Genomic DNA, 22,990 nt, shown 5'->3' with positions numbered 1-22,990 from the left:
TATTTTTTTTATTCATTTTTAGTTTTGATATAGTGCACATGTCCTTGCCAGACAGACAGGAGAGGGAGGGAGGAAGTGAGAAATTACCCCTAGTGGGCGATGGCATAATCCCTCCTTCTCCATTCTCCTCTTGGGATTTTTAGCATCACAATCCCTCTTCTTTTATTTTCCATTTGCAGGTTTTTTTTTTTTGTATGTGTGTGTGTGTGTGTGTGTGTGTGTGTGTGTGTGTGTGTGTTTGAGAGGTTTTTCCTGTAGGGCCAGTGGGCTCACCAGAAAGAGAGAGACCGAGAGACAGAAGGCGAGAAATCAGGGAGGATGGCCACGCCGCAATCCCTTCTCCTCCATTCTCCTCTTTGGATCTTGGGCACGTACACACGCACGCCTAGCATGAGTTTAAGCCACCAGGTCCAGGACTCGAACCACAGTCGACTAGATGGGAATCCAGCGACACAGCCATTATGCCAACTGCTAGTACCTTTCTGTTTGCAGTTTTTGGTGCATGCACAAACATGCCCAGCATTATTTTCAAGCCACTGAGTCTGGGACTTGAGCCAAGCAGTAGGCCATGTAGGATCCAGCTGTGTTAACCACCACGCCACTGGCTGGCCCTAGGGAGGCCTCTTTTATGAGGACAGCTAATCACCTTCCAAAACCTATATCTTTTATTATGATCAGGGACTGTGTGTGCCTAAGATCATGATGAGCCTGTTGACCAGAGAAAGGGCATCACAGCATGATGAAACCCTGACAATGGTATTTTGGGCATTTAGATTTTGATGTAGGGATTTTGGGGGGACATAAACATTCAGACCAGAGCAGAATATTAGAGGAACTGGAAGAAAACCAATAAAGCTGGTAGGTAAACAAAGGAGAGAGTACTAGTCCATTAAGTAAAGACAGGGACCAATCACAAAGGGCCTTAAGTTTAGATTTCATTCTAATTGTAGTGGGAAGCCATTGGAATGTTTCTGAGTAAGAGCTCATTATTTTGAAGTGATTTATTTGGTTTCAACGTAGAGAATAGACGTAGGGAGCAAGAGACAAATCAGAGAGACCGGTATGATACTTGCCGTAATCTAGGTGGGAGATGAGGGTGACTTAACCCATGGAAGTGGTAATAAAAATGTAGAGAAGTGGATGTATTTCAGATATATTTTGGAGTGAGTCCTAATTAATAACACTGTGATGTTAGGGATGGGAGAAAGGTATTTGAGAGAGATTTCAGTGAAAAGATTAGTAGAACTTGATTAGGTAAGTAATTAGTAATAGTAGTAGTAGTAAGTAATAATAAATATAGGACTTATTATGTGCTACACTGTTGTAAATACATACAGTAACTCATTTAATCCTCATAGACCCCATGAGGCAGATACTATTATTTTCATCCCTGTTTTATAGAAGAGGATGCCACATGCAGAGAAGTAATTGTCTCAGGCCAGGCAGCTAAGAACTCTGATTACTAACATGGAAAATCTGATTTCAGAGTACATGCTCTTAACAACTATGCTGTGTTGTTTTTCAACTGAGAGTGAAAGTACTTTCACTTACGTTCTCTGAGATCTGTACAAGTTCCACTTTAACAGATACCGATATTAGAGAGCACGGGAATGTGGAAGATATTAAGGTGGCATAAGTTGCAGAGACTGGCGAGCTGGCATGGGAAGTTCAAAAACGTTTCTCTCTCTCTCCAGCAATTTTTCCTCCAGAGAGAGTGTAGGAAAGGTAGCAAATCCAACATGATTGCTCAGTTTTGTTAGAAGAATTTATGTTCTCCGTCCTAGATTGACCTAAATAGGTAACTTTGCAGAATCTCCACTCGATACTTCAGTTTACTAAAGAGAAGAAAAGTTGAAATTTGTCTACGTTAGCACACTACTTAATTATCAATCTCAACACATTTTTTATTTATACCTTTCTATTACATTAAGAACTCTGCAGTGAATATCTGTATGTATTGTTCTATACTCAATATATACTGAAGTCTCAATGAAGAAGTGATCAATACAATGAAGAAGGCAGAGAAAACCTCCCAGAGAATACAGAATTCAAGCTGAGTCCTAGAAATATCTTTAGTTGAGTGGAGAAAGGTTGAGGGCATGGTTGAAGGGCAGATGTGTTCCTGAGTCTATGTATTTTTTTTTAATAATTATTTTATTTAACTTTATTTATTTAAATTTGTCCAGTGCCCTTAACCACCACTCTACCTGCCGGCCCCAAGTGCATGCAGTTAAGAATATGTTGAAGGGCCAGCAGATGGCATAGCAGTTATGTCACTAGACTCCCTCATGGCCAACCACTGTTTGAATCCTGGATGCGGTGAATTGAAAATTATGCCAGGTATGTGTGCATGTGTACCTAAGGTCCAGGAGGAGAATGGAGAAGAAATTGCGGTGTGGCCATCTCTCCTAGGGGGTGATTTCTCACTTTCCCTCCCCCCCACCCCTCCCCCAGTGAGCACACATACCCTAAGGCAAAAGCCTCTTAAAAAAAAAAAAATGAAAAAAGAGTGTGGGGCCAGCAGGTGGTATGGTGGTCAAGGTGTGGCATTCCCACATGGCAAACGGTGGTGAGTCCTGGACCTGGCTGCTTGCTTTCTCGCTTTCTCTCTCTTGCAGTCTTTCTTTTTCTCTTTCTTTTTCTAGTGTGTGCTTGTGTTCTATAACAAATTTAAAAGATAATTATAAAAGAAATTTTTTAAAAAAGAAGAAAATATGTTGAGGCGCCAGGTGGTGGCACTGTGGTAACACAATTGGACTCACATAGGAAGGTCTTGGATTTGTGTCCCAGAACCTCCTTGTGCACTTAGGGCACTTATGTATGTGCCCGTGACCCAGGCTGGCTGAAATGAGGGATGGATTGCAGCTTGAGGACCCTGTTGGGGAGGAGGCTTCTCTGTCTTTCTCATGGAGAAAGTAAATAATACCTATTTTTAAAAGGACATGTATTGGGTCATTGGAAAAGTCATGACATATTTTTCTATGCAAAAATGCATCTCGACTTTTCTGAAGATCCAATAGATTAGTATTTCTTTAATAGAGGTATTCTTGGAGGTGTCAACTGTGAGATAATTCTTACTAAAGTAAGAATTCATTTAAACAAGATTCCAGGCAATTTGTATCTTCACCAAAATTTGAAAAATACAGCTGGAGCAAGGAGTAGTTTTATTCTGTCATCCTAAGTCAAATATTTGTAATGAGGAACACATTTTTCAATAGAAATTAAGACATGATGGTTTAGGAGTTCAAGCTAGCCCATGAAGGCCTAAATGATTCTTAATTTGAAATATTGCACAAGATCTGATGCTAAGGTTCCAGGTGGAGCAGTAATTGTTAAAGACCTGGAAAGCAGATTTGTCTCATTTAAGGAAAGAGAAAAAAGAAAATTTGTCAGTCTGCCTAAGCGCCATCTTGCACAGAGTATACACATGGTCAGTGACTGGGGAGAGTCTGATCAGTTTATTCCCTGAGAGAGATTTTGGAGAACAGGATCTATGTTATGAGGAAAGATCTAGGATGCTCATAAATTCTTACCTCCTTAAGATAAAAGTAGCCTTGTTTTTTGGAAAATTTCCCTAAATTACAAAGTCTGTAAGAGGCATTGTCAGGTTAAACAAATACAATGCAGGGGGCCAGCAGCTGGCATGGTGGTTAGGGTGCTGGATTCCTGCATGGCTGATCACGGTTCGAGTCCCAGGTATATTGGCTTGAAAACCACACTGGGCATGCATGTGCGTGTGCCCAAAATCCCAGAAGGGGAGTGGAGGAAAAAGGATCGAGCCATGGCCATCCCTCCTGGGACATGATTTCTCACTTTCCCCTCTCTGACTCTTCTCAGCGAATGCATTTGTCCCATGGCAAAAACAAATAAGTACAATATAGAACAGTATATATACTATGCTTAATGAATATCTTTAGCATTTGTTACTTTGTACATGTGCAAAAATACTTACAGGATAAATTCTTACAATTGGAATTATTTAGACAAGGCTATGTGTGCATTCATCATGTTAATAGATTTTTACACAATCGTTCTCTACAAATACTGTATCAATTTACATTGTGCTAGTGATGTATAAAGATGTTAAATTATATAAACAACTTAATGATCTTTGCCAAGGTGATAGGTAAGAAAAGGTATTGGGGCCGGCAGGTGGCATGGTAGTTAAGGGTGCTGAACTTCCACATGGCCAACCGTGATTTGAGTCCCCGACTGGCAGCTTGCTTTCTGACTTTTTCCCTCTCTGGTCAAATTAAATAAAAAATAAATAAATCTTTAAAAAAGAGAAATCTGTGTTGTTTTAATTCATATCATTTTAAAGAGTGAGATTGAATATCTTTACATATATTTAAGAACCACTTTTTCTTTTTTTTGGAGAGGTTTTTTTTGCTATAGGGCACGTGTGCTCTCCAGAAACACAGAGACAGAGAGACAGAAGGTGAGAAATCATCCCCCGGGGGGATGGCCACATCACAATCCTTTCTCCTCCATTCTCCTCTTGGGATCTTGGGCACGCACGCACATGTGCCCGGCGTGAGATTAAGCCACCGGGTCCAGGACTTGAACCGCGGTTGGCTAAAGAACCACTTCTGTAGGGACCAGCAGGTGACATAGTGGTTAAGGTACTGTACTCCCACATGGCCGACCATGGTTCAAGTCCTGAACCTAGAGGCTTGAAACTCATGCTGATGTATGTGCGCACATACCCAGAATCTCAGGAGGAGAAGGGACTGCAGCATGGCCATCTTCCCTGGAGATGATTTCTCACTTTCTCTCTCTGTCTCTCTGGTGAGGACATATGCCTTATAGCACAAATCTCTATAAAGCAAAACCTCCTTAAAAAAAAAAAAAAAAAAAGAAACATTTTTGTAAACGGCCATATTTTTTGTTAACTTTTAAAAAAATTATTACTTTTGGGAACCAGCAGTTAGCGTAATGGCTATGTCGCTGGACTCCCACGTAGTCAACCGTGGTTCGTGTCCCGGACCCGGTGGCTTAAAACTCACGCCGGGTGCGTGTGCGTGCGTGCCCAAGATCCCGAGAGGAGAATGGAGGAGAAGGGATTGCGGCGTGACCATCCCCCCTGGGGGGGTGATTTCTCGCTTTCTGTCTCTATTCTATGTCTCTCTCTGTCTGTCTGGCGAGCGCACGTGCCCTACAGTGAAAATCTCTCCAAAAAAAAAAAATGCTACTAAAAAAAAAAAATTTATTACTTTTTAAATGTTTGTCCTATAGGACATAAGCACTCACCAGAGGCGGGGGTGGGGAGTGAGAAATCACCCCCAAGAAATGGCCATTCTGCAATCCCTCTCCTCTATTTTCCTCTTGGAATTTTGGGTACGCATACATGCAATTTTTTTTTCAAGCTGTTGGGTCAGCTGTGTGGGGATCCAGCCACCTTAACCTCTGCACCATCTGCTTGTCTGTTCATTTTGTTGTTGTTAGGATAGTTCTCTTCCTTTTTTAAAAATAGGAAGTATTTATTTATTAGGTAAATTATTGGGTCATCGGAAAAATCATGATGCAAAATGCTGTAACAGAAAGTCCCAACTGTAAATCATGCCCCATTCTCCTAAAAACAAAATAGTTAAAGAAATTTCTCCTAACTAGAAAGATGCATTTTGCATCATGACTTTTCCAATACCTCTTTGTGATATGGGTGGTAAACCTTTTTGTTAGCTTATGGTAGCAACAGCAAATATATACTAATGGCTACCATATTGGACAATACTGGCCTAGAAGTAGACTGCAGATCCGTGTTTCCATACCATAGTGGTTACTGAGAAGATAGTCGAGGGCATTTCTTCTTTCCAAAGCCTATTCAATATCGTAGTTTTACATTTTGAAATTTTTTATAACATTAAGAAAGTAAAGCTTGATGAAATCCTTTTAGCTGCTGGGTCATAGTTAAAAATAATTGAACACATGTCTGAGACTATTCATTTTAAAATGTTACTGATTATTGTGAGAAGTCAGTATTGTTTTAACTGAATGCCTCTGTGCCATGTCCTGTTCTTTCCTTCTTTCCACTAGGTTACCACCAAAGAACATGATTTTGGTCTAGGGGCTCCAATTTCTGAAGCTGAAAAATACCAGAATATTCTCCAGCTAGAAGAAGAAGTGAGAAAGCAAGATAGATTCATCTCTACACTGAAATTACAGGTTACCTTTAATTTACATACATATTCATCTGAATTAATTTGGGATGGGAGCCTATTTTAAAAAAGGATGGGTAGTAAATAATTACTAATGCAGAGCTTATTTAACTCTTGTGACTCTAAAATCATTTAATTGTTGCCTTAACAATTGTGATACACATAAATTCAGGGTCAGTGAATTCAAACTATGTGCCACGTGTTGCAATAGGTACTGTCAAGTATGTAATCTTCCTTAGTCCTTACCAATTTTGTGAAATAGTGATGTTATTTTTATTTATAGACATTGAAGTTGAAGTTGCAAGGGACTAAGTAATTATGATATTTAACTAGTAAGTGACAGCAAGAATTTCTTTGAATTCCCAAGTTAGCTAGGATTTGAACCCAGTTCTTGGAATTCCAAGTTCAGTATTGTTTTTGTTCTCCTGGTGCCCATCATGTGGTGTAGTTAATAAAGGCTATTAAAAGAGACTTAGGGAAGATAAGAAGAGTAGACTTAATTTTTCCTATTCCTGCTTTTCCTGCTGTTAAATATAGCTAAAAACTCTGAATGTTATATATAAAACACACTGAACATAAGAACACACTGAGAGGCAAAGAGAAGGAAGACCGACTAGGGAACTTAAAACCCAAAGAACAAAATCTTAGTAAGTTTTTGGACTTTATTTTTGTTTCAGGTATCCCAATTAGGGTCCTGCAAAACCTAAAGACTTCAGTCAACCATGGGCACTAACAAAAAAAAAAAAAAAGCCCAGAAAAGCAAGCTCTCCATATCCAATGAACTAGGAAAGGGGCAGCCTAGCAAAGCTGGCAACTTTTAGACAATAAATACCCACTCCAAGTAACACCACTGAGAAAAACTGTAGCCTTGCTGTGATATGCCCCTTAATCCCAGCTACTCAGGAGGGTGAGACAGGAGGATCATGAGTTTGAGGTTAGGCTGGGAAACATAGTGAGACTGTCTCTGACTGACTGATAGGTAGGTAGGTAGGTAGGTAGGTAGATAGATCGATCAGTCAATCAGTACAATTCTCATTGCTGAGAATGTGGCATAGTATAAGCCATAAAAAAAAGACTAAAAAAATAGATAAATGGAAGTTTATCTGTTTACCCCAAATCCTATAGCTTATAAAAAGAAATATTAGTAGTGAGTAGCTGATTAAAAAAAAGTAGCGAATAATAAACTTAGCTTAAGCTTGGTATGAAAATAAAAATTAGATCATTGCACCTGGTTTCTGTACAAGTTGCTGGAGCTGAGCTACAGATTCTTCTTTAAAATTTCTAGAGGAAAGTCTAAAATGAAATATTGGTTAAATAATTCATAGTCATTAAGGTAATAATAAACTAGATATTCAAAAGAAATATGCATTTTGTTGAAATTGAGGCCCGAGCACTTTTTTTCTGAAGACTGATGAAGAGGATTCTGTGACATACAGTGTGTAACATTTCAGCAACTTCCCTAAAAATTTTTTTTTGAAGGGGAGAGGATTTTTGCTATAGGGCGTGTATGCTTGCCTGAGAGACAAAAAGTGAGAAATCATCTCCCCCCACCCTGGGGAGGGGGCGGATAGCCATGCTGCAATCCCTTCCTCCTCCATTCTCCTCTTGGGCACTCACGCACATGCACCTGGTATGAGTTTTAAGTCACTGGGTCCAGGACTCGAACTGCAGCTGGCTGCATGGGAATCGAGCGAGCATGGTAACCATTACAGCATCTGCTGGTCCCCCCTAAAATAAGTTTTTAAAAATGAGTTTAGTGAAATTTTTCTGTGCTGAGATATGTGTTGGAGATGGTAGGAAGTTAGACTGGACAGAGGGGTAGATCTACACTTTTTTTCTGAAGACTGAAGAGGATTCTGTGACATACAGTGTGTAACATTTCAGCAACTTCCCTAAAAATTTTTTTTTGAAGGGGAGAGGATTTTTGCTATAGGGCGTGTATGCTTGCCTGAGAGACAAAAAGTGAGAAATCATCTCCCCCCACCCTGGGGAGGGGGCGGATAGCCATGCTGCAATCCCTTCCTCCTCCTCCATTCTCCTCTTGGGCACTCACGCACATGCACCTGGTATGAGTTTTAAGTCACTGGGTCCAGGACTCGAACTGCAGCTGGCTGCATGGGAATCGAGCATTGTAACCATTACAGCATCTGCTGGTCCCCCCTAAAATAAGTTTTTAAAAATGAGTTTAGTGAAATTTTTCTTTTACCAGAGGGTGCTGAGATATGTGTTGGAAATGGTAGGAAGTTAGGCTGGACAGAGGGGTAGATCTGGGGTCACAAAAGGCATTTAAAAAAATATTCTCAGTGTGATGAGACACCATAAGGTTAAAAGAATGACCTCAGATTTGCTTTTTTGAAGTGTTTTTAACAGTAGATCAAAAGAGAAGAGAGTAGGAAGTATTGGAAAATTCAGGTCAGACTTAAGTAAGGAAATAGGGTGTTTTTAACTTTGATTTTTTTATTGTTTTTTAAATATTTTTAATTTTTTTCTTGTTTCCTGGCTTCAATAATTCAAACTTTTTGAAAAGAATTATTTATTTATTTAATTCCATTTGTTGTTGTTATTTTTTAATTCAACCAGAGAGAGAGAAAGGGAAAGCGAGGAAGCAAGCTGTCAGATCTGGCACTTGACCCACGGGCAGCCATGTGGGAATCCAGCACCTTTAACCACCACTGCACCTGCCAGCCCAGTAATTTAAACTTTTTACCTCTAATTGTCATACATCAGTGGGCCTTACAAAAATGCCAAAGCAAGTGTTGGATTAAAATAATTTTATCATGTTTCTTTGTGTGTCTGTATTGGGCATAGTAAATAACCTTGTAGTGTGTTTAGTTAAAAATAATCCATGGTGGGACCAGCAGTTAGCGTAATGGCTATGTTGCTGGACTCCCACGTAGTCAACCGTGGTTCAAGTCCCGGACCTGGTGACTTAAGACTCACGCCAGGCTCGTGTGCATGCATGCCCAAGATCCCGAGAGGAGAATGGAGGAGAAGGGATTGTGGTGTGACCATCCCCCCTGGGAGGTGATTTCTCTCTTTCTGTCTCTGTCTGTCTGGCGAGCGCACGCGCCCTATAGCAAAAACCTCTCAAAAAAAAATAATTCATGACCTTTAGTATTTCTTATATAGCAGCAAACTATAAAGTTTGTACTTTTAAAGAGAGCTTTGTTGGTTTAATGGCTTAGATGATGATAACTCTTTTTTTTTTTTGAGAAGTTTTTGCTATAGGACCGCTGCACTCCTTTGCTATAGGACGCGTGCACTCGCCAGACAGACAGAGAGAGACAGAGAGACAGAAAGTGAGAAATCACCCCCCAGGGGGGCTGGTCACGCCACAATCCCTTCTCTTCCATTCTCCTCTTGGGATCTTGGGCACGCACATCCACACGCCTGGTGTGAGTTTTAAGCCACCGGGTCCAGGACGCGAACCACGGTCGACTACGTGGGAGTCCAATGACATAGCCATTACGCTAACTGCTGGTCCCAGATGATGATATCTCTGTACTTACTTGAGAAGAGCAAGGTCAGAACAAGCATTATTTTAGAGTTAAGGATCAGAGATGTAGCAATTTTAGGTGCTCCTTGAAAATTGAGACTGTTTCTTCTTTTTTTTTTTTTTTTCATCTTCCACAAAGTATCAACACAGTGTCTTGAACATAATAGGTGTTCGATAAATATTTGCTAAATACACAATCAGAGACAAATACTGTGGAAAAGTATTTGTGCCAACACTTACAGATATTTCTGTTGCTGTATTTATATTGTATTTGTATCTACTCAAGCACACAAAAAAAATTCTGTGAAGGCAGGTACTTAACCTATCCTTTATCTTTGCAATTTAATATAGTGCCTGACATAGTTATTGTTCAATGGGTCTAATGTATTTTTTTTCCTTTAAAGGCACTTGGATACCTTCGCCATAGAAAGGCCCTTTTCTTCATCCATTGATGGTTTGATAGTGGGCTGGGAAGGAAAGCTGTGGTCCTCCATATTAGTCAGCAAATACTTGATTGATTTGGTATTTAGCTTAGTCAAGTAAGTTACTGATATGTTCAAAAGGACTTTCCTAAAATGTTAATATATTTTGGCAACAATAATTAGAAATTTAATTCTGAGAATTCTGTGATATTGTTTATTAAAAGTAATTTCATGCCCGTGGTTTCTGTGTATGAGTACAAAGCCAAACTCAATTTTTCCCACTCCACTGTCATAACACATACTTCTGATGCTCAGTGTGTGAGGGTTTTCCTCACATCTCAAGGACACAGTCAGTTCTAAGGTGGACGCCAGCTGAGTATTTTCCAGTTCAGTTCTGACACTGCATGGAGCATCAGATTGTACAGGCTGATAACAGTCCCCTAAGACTGCCCTGCACATCCCATGTCAGTCGAAGCCCCTGTTTCTGATTAACCAATTATTGACCTCCTAATTAGGTTAATTTGTTAGAATAGCTCACAGACCTCACTTTATCCTGTTTACCATTTTATTATAATGGATGTTATAAAGGATATAGATGAAGAGCTACATCAGCCATGCATGTAGAAAGCACCGCCCTGTAGGAACCACCACATGTTCAGCTACATAGAAACTCACCAAACCCAATACTTTAAAGTTTTCATTGGAGGCTCCATTGCATAGGCATGACTGATTAAATTATTGTCATTAGTGAGTCTCTTTCCACTTCTCAAAAGTTGAGGGTGGGTGGGACCGAAAGTCCCAACCCTCCAATTCTGCCTTAATCTTTCCATAGATCAATCACTATCCTAAAACTTCCTAGAAACTGCTGGTCATCAGTCAACTCACTGAAATACAAAAAGATATTTATTATTTTAAAGATTCTAAGGATTGGGCTTATTTCATAGTGTAGATGTTATGGCTGTGCAGAGGAAGCTGGATCCTACAAGCCAGCTGGGGTTTAAGTCCTGTCCTGTTGGTTTGAAAAAAGTACACTGGGTGTATCTGCACCGAAGTTCCTGATGGGATGGAGAATTAGAGGAAAAAGGATCACAGCGTGACTAGCCCTTTTGCCCTCCACCTTCTTCTGTGTTGGCATACATACCTTTGGGCATTTAAAAAAGAAAAACCTTAAGGATCTTGGGAGTTGCATGTCAGGAAATGGGGATAAAGACCAGATATATACTATATTTTGCAATATCACCTATTTGGTTGCAAATGTAAATATTTGGCCATTTTCTAATAATTTGGTTTATAATCAATAGTAATGAAGTTTTGTTAGCTATCGAGTTCATGTGCTTGCTGTAGAAAAGACAGAGAGGGAAAATGAGAAGTCACCCCCTGGGGCAGGGGGTAGATACCCATGCCTTCTCCTCTTGGGACATTGGGCACTCCCATATATGCTTGGTATGTTTTTCAAGCCACTGGATCTGGGACTCAAACCACAGCCATGTGGGATCCAATTTCCTTAAGCATCCATGCCATCTACTGGCCCAGATTCTTTTTTTAGTAAGCTACAAGTTTTCTTGGAAGATAGAGCCATAGAAATTTTAACTTTTCATGTAATAAATTTTTTCAAATAGGTAATACATTTACATAATAAAAAATTCAGAAAACACAAAAAGAGATACAGTTGGGTCTCCTTGCTAGGGAAGCAGATCTCTTTTCCCAGTTCTTTTAACCTAGTTTCTCTCCTCAGAAGGAAATTAAGAACATCTTTTAATGTCATTCTTTTTCTTTTTAATCATAACAGATTGAAGATCTCAAACAGACAAATCATGGCTTGGAAGAATATGTTAGGAAACTCTTGGATAGTAAGGAGGTGGTAAGCAGTCAAGTAGATGATTTAACCAGCCACAATGAGCATCTTTGTAAAGAATTGATTAAAATTGACCAACTAGCAGAGCAGCTAGAAAAAGAGAAAAATTTTGTGGTGAATACTGCTGACAAGGAACTTGAAGAAGCAAAGGTACAAGATTTATCATCATCAGCGATCTCCTTTGTGTATGCTGGTGTTTTTCAGACAGGCTCTCCCTAGGTCCTGATTCTCTTGCTTTAGCCTCTGACGTAGCTGGGACTATAGGTGTGGGCCAACACATCCACCTTTTGGGGTAGTTCAGAAATTGAAGCTGGGCCTCTCAGGTGGCCTCTGCCTGCCCAATAGCATGTCCATCAAGTGCTACTGTGGCTGAGTCAGGGTTTTAATTCTGCTTAAACAGCATGTAATTAAGTACAATGGAAAAAAGCAACATTCTCACTTATATCATTTGGAGGCATTTTAGATCTGACATATTTATCCATTCTAAGGATTAGATTATATTGTTTCTCACATTTTATTTGTTTTAAAACATTTTTCTGAAAAAACTGAATGTGTAATCATTACAAAAACTTCAAAGCAACAGGAATGTTCAGTAAATGACTGTGAATGTTGCTTTCCCTCCTAATTTCCCGCCCTCTGCAGAGGTACCCATAAATGGGCCCCAACCTGGCATGAATTTCAAGCCGCTGGGTCTCAGTCTCAAACCATGGTTGCCCATGTGAGAGTCCAGCAACATAACTGCCATACCATCTGGTGGTGTATCTTTTTACTTTTTTTTTTTTTTTTTAAAGTTTTTGCCATAGGGCATGTACACTCGCCAGGAAGACAGAGAAAGACAGAGAGACAGAAAGTGATAAATCAACCCCCAGGGGGGATGGCCACGCTGCAGTCCCTTCTCCATTTTCCTCTCAGGATTTTGGGCACGCACACACACATGCCTGGCATGAATTTAAGCCACCGGGTCTGGGACTCAGACTGCGATTGACTACATGGGAGTCCAGTGACATAGCCATTATGCTAACTGCTGGTCCCTATCTTTTTAAATTTTTAAAGAATTATTTAATTTTTTAAAAGAGATTTTTGCTGTGGAGCTCATGTGCTTGCCAGAGAGACAGAGACAGAAAATGAAAAATCACTTCCAAGGAGGATGATCATGCCACAGTCCCTTCTCCTCCAGTCTCCTCTCAGGATTTTGGGCACACTCACACACACCTGGTGTGTTTCAAGCCGCTGGATCTGGGACTTGAAGTGCAGTTGGCCATGTGGGAGTCCAACCACAAAACCATTACACCATCTGCTGGTCCCATATTATTGTTATTTTTTTAATTTGCTATAAGGCATGTATACTCACCAGAGAAAGAGAGAGAGAGAGAGAGAGAGAGAGAGAGAGAGAGAAAGCCACCAGGTCCAGGACTTGAACTGCAGTTGGCCATGTGGGAGTCTAGTGCCTTAACCACCATACCACCTTCCAGCCCTTTCTTTTAATTTTTAAAACTTATTTCTTCTGTGAGAGAGAGAAAGATGCTTATAACAGAGTCTTCATACCACAGTCCACCCTAGTCTTAGCGAGTTCTGGTTACAGGACAATGTATATCCATCTGGTACTCTCAGGGAGGTCCCAGGATATGAACTCAGGACCTTTCCTATGTGGATAATTGCCTTACCTCTGTGCCACCACCTGGCCCTGTCTTGATATTATTAATCATCAAATTAGTGAATTGTGTCTTTAATGTAATTTCCCAAAGTTAATTATTATTAATTACGTGGTATTTCCTAAACATTCTTTTATATACCAAGAATCCTACAGTATATAATAAAGCAATTAATTCAATAAATGTTCAGGCTGAGAACATATTAATGAAAACATTCTTATAATTTTTTGAAATGACTCTAGGAATGTATTTTTTTAGTGCACTAAATTTACTTAGGCTGTGTAAAGGATACATGAGTCTAAATTAATAAAAAGTCAAATAATGGAGCATTTAAGTACATGAAGTTTATTACTTTAATGTAAGGGTACTATCTTCTCTAACAGTGTTGCCTGGAAGGGGTCCTGAGGAGAACGACTTAAGAGAGTAGATAGGAATGATTCGGATTTTTTGTTGTTTATTTTTTTGTTTGTTTGTTGTTTTGTTTTTAGTTTTGCTATAGGGTAATGTGTGTTCACCAGAGAGAGAGAGAGAGAGAGAGAAATAGAGAGAGAGAGAGAGGAGAGAGATACCAACTCCTGCAGGGAAGGCCACACTGCAATCTCCTCTCCCCCATTCTCTTTTTTTGGGATTTCGGGCATGCATGCACATGTGCCCAGTGTGTTTCTGAAGCAGCCGAGTCCAAAACTTGAACCACGCAGTCAGCCATGTGGGATCTAGCCACCCTAACTACCACACTACTGGCTGGCCCCAGAAAGATTAGTTTTTAACTTGTGAATTATTTATTTTCTAATGATTGCTACTAAAGTATCTGAAGGACATTTATAAGTAGATTGAATGTTTCTTTTCTTTTTTTTTTAAGAGGTTTTTGCTATAGGGCGTATGCGCTCTCCAGAGAGACAAAGACAGTAAGACAGAGAGAACCCCTCCCCACCAGGGGATGACCACGTTGCAGTCCCTTCTTCTCCAGAGTCTCCTCTCAGGATTTTGGGCACGCATCTGGTGTGCATTTTAAGCCACTGGGTCCAGGATTGAACTGCAGTTGACTACATGGGAGTCCAGTGACATAACCATTACACCATCTGCTGGTCCCAGTAAATTGAATATTGTAAACATTTCTCAATAAACTATTTTTAAATTTTTATTTATTATTATTTTTAAATTTGCTATAGGGCATGTGCACGCGTGCTTGAGAAAGAAAGAGAGAGAGAAAGCGAGGGAAAGTGAGAAAGCAAGCCCCCCAGGTCTGCGACTCAGACTGCAGTCGGCCATGTGGGAGTCCGGCACCCATCTACCACACCACACCACCTGCTAGCCTCTCTCAATAAAATTTAGTTTGTATTGCTACTTTCTTTAAGAATAGTTATCTTTCAGTCACAGTTTAATGGTAAAATTGTATTTTCTTAATTTTTTAAAGAGATTTTTGCTATAAGATGTGTGTGTTCACAGGAGAGACAGAAAAAGGCAGAGAGATAGATAGTGAGAAATCACCCCCAGTGGTGATGGCCATGCCATAATCCCTTCTCTATTCTTCCCTTGGGACTCTGGGCATGCATGCACACCTGCCCGACATGAGTTTCAAGCCACTGGTTTTGAGACTCAAACTGTGGTTGATCACATGGGAGTCCAGTGCTTTAACCACTACACCTCCTCTGGTCCCTTTTATTTTAATTTTTTAAATTAATACATTGAAGAGTTTTATTATGTCTTTCCTGCTTTCTTCAAATTAAAAATTAACTACACTTCTTCCCAGGCCAGGTGAAGCCTAGTTGGCCAAATCCCAGTGATGAAAGTGTTCTGTTTAGTTTCAAGCCACTGAGTCTGGGACTCCATCCACAGTCAGTCATGTGGGAGTCCAGGACCTTAACCACTACACAGCGACTGGCTCTCTGATTTTTATATATATATATATGTATATATATACATATATATATATATATGGACTGTTATCTTTTGTTTTTCTCTTTTTGACTTGATTGTAAGCTCCAAGAGGGCAGAGATTTTTTTTTTCTATTTTGTTCATCACTTTATCCAATACATAATAAATACAATGTCAATAATATAGTAGGCATTTATTAAATAATATTCAGATAAATAGAAACTCTCTGTTAGCAATTTTTTTTTTTTTGGAGAGATTTTCACTGTAGGGCGCGTGCGCTTGCCAGACAGACAGAGAGAGACATAGAGACAGAAAGCGAGAAATCACCCCCCAGGGGGGATGGTCACGCCGCAATCCCTTCTCCTCCATTCTCCTCTCGGGATCTTGGGCACGCACGCACACGCGCCCGGCGTGAGTTTTAAGCCACCGGGTCCGGGACACGAACCGCGGTCGACTACGTGGGAGTCCAGCGACATAGCCATTACGCTAACTGCTGGTTCCCTGTTAGCAATTTTTTCATTTTGGTCAATTGTAATTTTATTTTTTTGGAATGAAATCGATGTGTATTTTTTTTTTTTCTTTTCGTCATTATAAAAGTAATATATAGGGCCAGCAGGTGGCGTGGTGGTTAAGGGCACTGAACTCCCACGTGTGGTTCAAGTCTCAGACCTGGCAGCTTGGCTTCTCACTTTCCCTCTCTTCCTCTCTCACTCTGTTCCTCTCTGGTCAGATTAAAATTAATTAGTTAATTAAAGTTCAATAAAATAATTTTTTAAAAATATCATAATTAGCATTAACATTTTATTCCTGTTTGTGGAGAATATTTTGGTAAACTATAATCAATTCGTATTTTGTATAAAACATTAGATAATTTAAAGGAACTGCTAAATTTCATCCTAGGTTCTTTTTTTTGAGAGGTTTTTGCTATATGGTACATGCACTCTCCAGAAAGACAGAGAGAGACAGAAAGACAGAAAGCGAGAAATCACTCCCTGGGGGGATGGCCATACCGCCATCCCTTCTCCTCCATTCTCCTCTTGGGATCTTGAGCATTTACACACATGTGCCTGGTGTGAGTTTAAGCTACCGGGTCCAGGACTCGAACCATGATTGACTACATGGGAGTCCAGCGACATAGCCATTACATCAACTGCTGGTTCCATCCTAGGTTCTTTTATCATCGAAGGTAATCTTCATATAAGGAATGCATTATCTTTAAGATACACTGTCTGGTGCCAGCAGGTGGCAAAGTGTTTAGGGCACTAGACTCCCACATGACTAACTGCAGTTTGAAGCCTGGACCTGGAGGCTTGAAACTCATGCTGGGTGCATGTGTGTATGTGCACCCAAAATCCTGAGAGGAGATTGGAGAAGGGATTGTGCCAGGACCATTCCCCCTTGGGGGGTGATCTCTCACTTTCTGTCTCTCTCTCTGTCTCTTTGGCAAGTCCATGTACCCTATAGCAAAAATGCCTAAAGAAAAGATATACACCTTCTTCATGTTTTGTTTCATTTTTTATATTTGCCAGAGGGTGTGTGCCCTTGCATAGAGTGACAGAAGGTGGAGGTTAGAAAGGGAAAGTGAATAAGAATCCCCAGGGGGGAATGGCCATACTGCAATCTCTTCTTTTCCACTTTTCCTTTCCATTGGGATTTTGGACACACAAGCACATATACCCAGTGTGTTTCTCAGGCCACTGGTTCTAGGACTCGAACTGTTTAGTTGGTCATGTGGAATCCAGGTGTCTTAACCACTGCACCACTGACTGTCCCCCATGCTTTTATTTTTAAGTATATTTTGATGCTCTCTAATTAAATCCATTTAAGCATCTTTAATATAAATAACAAATTGTTTTGCTTGTTTTTCAGATCGAACTAATTTGCCAGCAAAATAATATAATAGTGTTGGAAGATACAATAAAAAAGCTTAGATCTGTAAGTACATTTTCATAAGTATGTGTTAAGGAATTATTTTTACTCAGTAAGCTATAAAAATTACGTGTGTGTGTGTGTATGTTTTAACGCTTGTGCCTTTTGTGAATAATAAACAATTATTGTTTTCTAAAAGGACCTTCTGCTACTAGAGCCCATGGGTGTCCCCATTTGTATGAATAATGTTTTTCTTGCTTCCTTTCAATGCTTCTACTTTCTTTCCCTGAGGGAGTCACCTACTTTTGTTTGATTTTATTAATGCCCTTAGATGTACTTAATTTAAAATGATGACTCTAAATAATTTAATTCTGAAACTTTAAGGAGCATTTGTCTAAAGTATTTTTTTAAGCCATTAAAGTTTGCTGGTTAATTTGAAGTAATATATTTTATTTAACAGTGTAACATAAAAACTGCTCTGTTTAAACATTTTAAAAGTATTTAAAATAGTTGAAATATTTTGTCCAAAAATGTTTGTAAGTGTCTCCTAATAATAATGTATTGGTAAGATAAATGTAAAAATAAATGTTTCTGAATGTATTAAAGTGTACTGGAATATCCATGAAAGTATGGAATATTCTGCATTCTTCTAATTCATTAGTTGAACAGTTATTGAACAAAACATAGACACTATAACAGATGCTTTAATAGTAGCATATATGTTTTTCTTCCCTTTTCTTCCTCCCCTCTTTTTTTAATTTGCCAGAGGGCACGTGCACTTACTATAGAGAAACAGAGAGATGGGGACGGGAGAAAGAAACCCCTCCCAACATGCCATCGTCACTCGCCAGTCCCTTCTCCATGCATGTGCTCTGTTGGGATTTTGAGCATACACACACACACATGCACCTGACATGTTTTTCAAGTTTCCAGTCAGTCCTGTGGATACAGCTCCCTTAACCACCAGGCCATAGAGCTGGCACACATTTATGTTTTTTCTTCCATTTCTAGGACTTTATTAGGTCTATTACATTTCTGGCTTCTCTGAAATTTCTTTACCATTTTTTCTTCAAAATTAATTACATTAGGGATGATTTCAGTAAAATAAAAATATAGCCCATTCAGAAATTCTGGGAAAGAAAGATATCCAACGTTTTTTTTTTGTTTGTTTTTTAAAGATGACATGTGCTAGCTGGTTGTGGTGGTTAAGGTGGCTGGCTCCTATGTGGCTAATTGTGGTTCAAGTCCTGGACCCAACAGCTTGAAAAACATGCTGGGTGTGCGTGCGTGCGTGTGTATTCCCCAAATCCTGAGAGGGCAATGGAGAAGAGATTGCAGCATGGGCATCCCCAGCTGGGGAGGTTCTGTCTCATTGCATCTCCTTACACATCTCTCTAGTGAGCAACGAGCCTTTTAGCAAAATTTAAATGATAATAATAACTGATGAAGGCCCATTCCATGGCCTAATGGTTAAAATAGCCATTTCATGACTGACCATATAGTTCAAGTCTCAGATCAGGCAGCTTGAGAAACATGCTAGGTATGAGTGCATGTGTGTTCAAAGTCCTTTTTTATTTTTTAAACAAAGAATTCTTTTTATTTAACTTCATTTACTTATTATTATTTTAATTTGACCAGAGAGGGCCGAGGGGGCAAAGTGAGAAAGGAAGCCACCAGGCTCCAGGACTCAAACTACTGTCAGTCATATGGGAGTCCATTGCCTTAACCACTATACCACCTACCAGCCCCACGTGTTCAAAGTTCTGAAGAGAGGGAGATATAAAGGAGAAGAGAATTTGACGTGACCATTTCTCGTGTGGGATGCTTTCTCCTCTGTGTGTGTGTGTGTGTGTGTGTGTGTGTGTGTGTGTATCTGGTGAACATGTGTCCTTTAGCCAAAAAAAAAAAAAAAAGGGTCATTTTTTTAATGTTTTATATTTTAAATATTAAATTTAGGGTTTTTAAGAATCCTATTTGTTTTCAACTTTCATTTAGAAAATGATGCTATAGTTTAGCTTAAAATAATGGCCTAATTTTTTCCTCTTTGGCAAGATAATTTTAGAGACCGAAAAAGCACAAAATAAATCTCCTTCCAGACTCGATTCCTTTGTCAAGACTTTAGAAGCAGACAGAGATTACTACAAGAGTGAAGCTCAGAAGTTGAGAAAGATGATGAGAAGTAGATCTAAAAGTCCAAGGCGCCTGTCTCCGTCTTCCCGGGTAGGTTGTGGAAATATGACATATTTGGGCGTTAGTCTGTGGCTCAAATAATGATTTTTCTTTGATTTATCTAATCTGGAAGTAATTAATTTTGATTTTTCAGCATATGTAAGACCAATATTGATCTTCATGGCCAGCATAAGTAATGGTTGGGAGGTAGCAGACAAATAGAGAACAGTTTGGGATGAGACTGCTCTTCATCACTATCTGCCTTCCTTTCTTTTTGTAATTTTTCCAGAGAACACATGCACTTGCTAGAGGAGGTGACGGAGGCAGGAAGAAAGAGAGGAAAGCATGGAGAATGGTCATACCACAGTTCCTTCTCCATTTCTCCCTCCTTTTTGGGATTTTGGGCATGCCCACACACATGCCTCGTGTGTTTCTAAAACCACTGGATCTGGGACTCAAGTCATATAGTTGACCAAGTGGAATCTAGCTGCCTTAACCACGAGGCCATGGACTGATTCCATAATTTCTTTCCATTATATGGTTATCCTTGCATAAGTAGAGATTGTATACTGACATCAGTAGCTCCAGATGTCAAATAGGAATTTTGATATTTCTTATGTATTAATCATAGGGTGCAAACTGCGATGTAGAGCTTTTGAAATCAACAACAAGAGATCGTGAAGAACTTAAATGCATGCTGGAAAAATATGAGCGTCATTTGGCAGAAATTCAGGGTAATGTCAAGGTTCTTACATCTGAGAGAGACAAGACCTTCCTTCTTTATGAGCAGGTAAACAAATTATGTTAGTAATAACATTAAGTTCTAGAGGTATGCAATTCTTTAAGAAGATGGTGCTTAAATTTCTCAATCTAATTAACATTTGAGAATTACATTTGTTTGGTTGTTATCTCTAAGTGTTGTATGCTGAATTTCTTTGTCTATTACATCATTATTGTAATGAACTGCCCTTCTTGTTCTGAATCCATCAAGCTATAAATGGTGGTCAGGGCAAAGTCTCCAGTGAACACCCATCACAACTTTTAGCACAGGCCTCTAGGTAGACCTCTACTAGAGGATCCTTGACTGCTGCCCCTACACGCCCAGTCCCTCATCATCGCCCCATTTCAGTAGGAAGAAGTCAGAATGGTCTTCTTATGCCTCCTCTTATGCCTCCTAATGACAGTTAGAGATTCCTCTGTAGAGGGGGCGGTATGGTAAGAGATGGGACCCTAATAATATAATTAGGACATAGGTCCCAAATAGAATCACAAAATGGGTAAGTTTTTTTGAGAGAGATTTTTGCTATAGGGCATGAGCACTTGCTGGATAGAGAGAAAGAGACAGAAAGCAAGAAATCATCCCCCCAGGGGAATGCCCATGCCGCAATCTCTTTTTCTCCAGTCTCCTCTTGGGATTTTGGGTATGCATGCACACACATGCACCTGATACGAGTTTTAAGCCACTAGGTCCGGGACTTAAACTGTGGTCAACTATGTGGGAGTCCGACGACGTAACCATTATGCCATCTGCTGGTCCCACAAGGTGGCTAAGTTTTAAAATGGAGACAAAGCAGTTCAGCTGCTTGCTTAGGAGAAACCTCTTGCAGGGTTGGCTCTGTGATTTACCTAGGCAGCATGACCTAGACCTAAAATATAAAAGGCTTTTTACCAGAGAGAGACAGAGCAAGAAAGGGAAAGTGAGAAAGCAAATTGCCAGGTCCAGGACTCAAACCACCGGTTGGCCGTGTGGGAGTTCAGTACCTTAACCACCACACCATCTGCTGGCCTCGTATATTTTAAAATATTAAGTGTATAAGTACACATATATGTTATCTCCACATATTTTTAATATAATAATATTTAAATACACACATGTTACACTTATAATAAGTACATATGTACACACATGTTTTATAGATATACATCTATGAAAGTCTGATTTTTGGAATAAGAAATGGGCAAAATGTTAAATGATAAGGTATAGTGAATTCAAGGTAAAAAGGGTCAGGATTTGATGCTTAAAAACACATCATTTAAGGGACCAGCAGTTAACGTAATGGCTATGTCACTGGACTCCCACATAGTCAACCGCGATTTGTGTCCTGGACCCGGTGGCTTAAAACTCATGCCGGGCGCATGTGCGTGCGTGCCCAAGATCCCGAGAGGAGAATGGAGGAGAAGGGATTGTGGTGTGGCCATCCCCCCTGGGGGGTGATTTCTCGCTTTCTGTCTCTCTGTCTCTCTCTTGTCTGTCTGGCGAGTGCACGCGCCCTATAGTGAAAACCTCTTCAAAAAAAAAAAAAAAAAACACACACACATCACTTTAGAAATTGCCATAATTTGCTTAATTTGATTTATTATTATTATTTTTAAAACAATTATTTTATTTGACTTTATGTTTTAATTCACTTTAATTTGACCAGAGAGGGACAGAGTGAGAGAGTGAGAGCGTGTGAGAGAGAGTGTGTGTGTGTGTGTGTGTGTGTGTGTGTGTGTGTGTGTGTGAGAGAGAGAGAGAGAGAGAGAGAGAGAGAGAGAAAGCGAAAGCAAGCCACCAGGTCCGGGACTCGAAACCGCTGTTGGCCATGTGGGAGTCCAGTGCCCTTAACCACCATGCCACCAGCCAGCCTCAGTTTGCTTAATTTTAGAAAGTAAAATCAGTTTGTATTTATCCCTACTTTCTTAGCTTAAAATTTTATAGCTTTTTAAATCAAACTTTTTTTTTCTAAGAGAGATTTTTGCTTTAGGGTATTTGTGCTTGCTGGAGAGACAGAGAGACAGAAAGTGAGAAATCAGCCCCTGGAAGGATGGCCACATTGCAGTCCCTTTTCCTCCATTATTATCCTCTTGGGATTTTGAACATGCATGTACATGTGCCCAGCATGAATTTTAAACTTCTGGGACTTGAACTGTGGTCAACTACATGGGAGTTCAGTGATGTAAACATTATGCCATCAGTTGGTCCCTAATCAAAGAGCTTTATCCAACAAATCACCAATATATTTTTTTAAAACACTGACAATTTTGAAGAGTTAGAGCTACTGTGTGCAAGGTTCTATATCTTCTCTAAGGAGTAGAAAAAGTGAAAAGACACAGACCCTGTTTTCTATAAATTTGTGATCTGGGACCAGCAGTTGGAGTAATTATTATGTTGCTGGGCTCCCATGTAGTTGACCATGGTTCGAGTCCCGGACCTGGTGACTTAAACTCACACTGGGCCATACTCAAGATCCTGAGAGGAGAATTGAGAAGGGATTGCGGCATGGCCATTCTCCTGGGTGGTGATTTCTTGCTTTTTGTCTCTGTCTTTCTGGTGAGTACCCGTGCCCTATAGCAAAAAAAAAAAAAAAAAAAAATTGTGATCTACTTAGAGAGATAATGTTATTCATGTATTTTTGTTAGTTTTCATCAGGTATTCGTAGAAGGTATTGTAAGAAAGAAGAGAAATGGACTTTTTTAGTTATGGTGTTCAGGGAAATCTTTGAAAGAAGATGTG

The 22,990-nt window shown here is 39.7% G+C and overlaps 1 protein-coding gene across 3 annotated transcripts in view; it reads left to right on the top strand.

Moving 5' to 3' along the window:
* The window catches only part of TSGA10 (testis specific 10), a 169,332-nt gene that overhangs the window by 7,450 nt on the left and 138,892 nt on the right, over positions 1 to 22,990 (top strand). For all 3 annotated transcript variants that reach the window (XM_006166591.3, XM_006166590.3, XM_006166589.3), the window contains exons 2-6: positions 6,034 to 6,162; positions 11,863 to 12,078; positions 17,326 to 17,391; positions 19,378 to 19,545; positions 20,126 to 20,284. In XM_006166591.3, coding sequence (XP_006166653.1) covers positions 19,495 to 19,545; positions 20,126 to 20,284 — 210 coding nt within the window. In that variant the 5' untranslated portion in view covers positions 6,034 to 6,162; positions 11,863 to 12,078; positions 17,326 to 17,391; positions 19,378 to 19,494. The remainder of the gene's footprint in view (positions 1 to 6,033; positions 6,163 to 11,862; positions 12,079 to 17,325; positions 17,392 to 19,377; positions 19,546 to 20,125; positions 20,285 to 22,990) is intronic.

This window comes from Tupaia chinensis, unplaced genomic scaffold (assembly GCF_000334495.1).
Source record: "Tupaia chinensis unplaced genomic scaffold, TupChi_1.0 Scaffold144276_1, whole genome shotgun sequence".
NCBI classification, from domain to species: Eukaryota; Metazoa; Chordata; class Mammalia; order Scandentia; family Tupaiidae; genus Tupaia; species Tupaia belangeri.
This window is presented reverse-complemented; position numbering and strand designations above follow the sequence as displayed.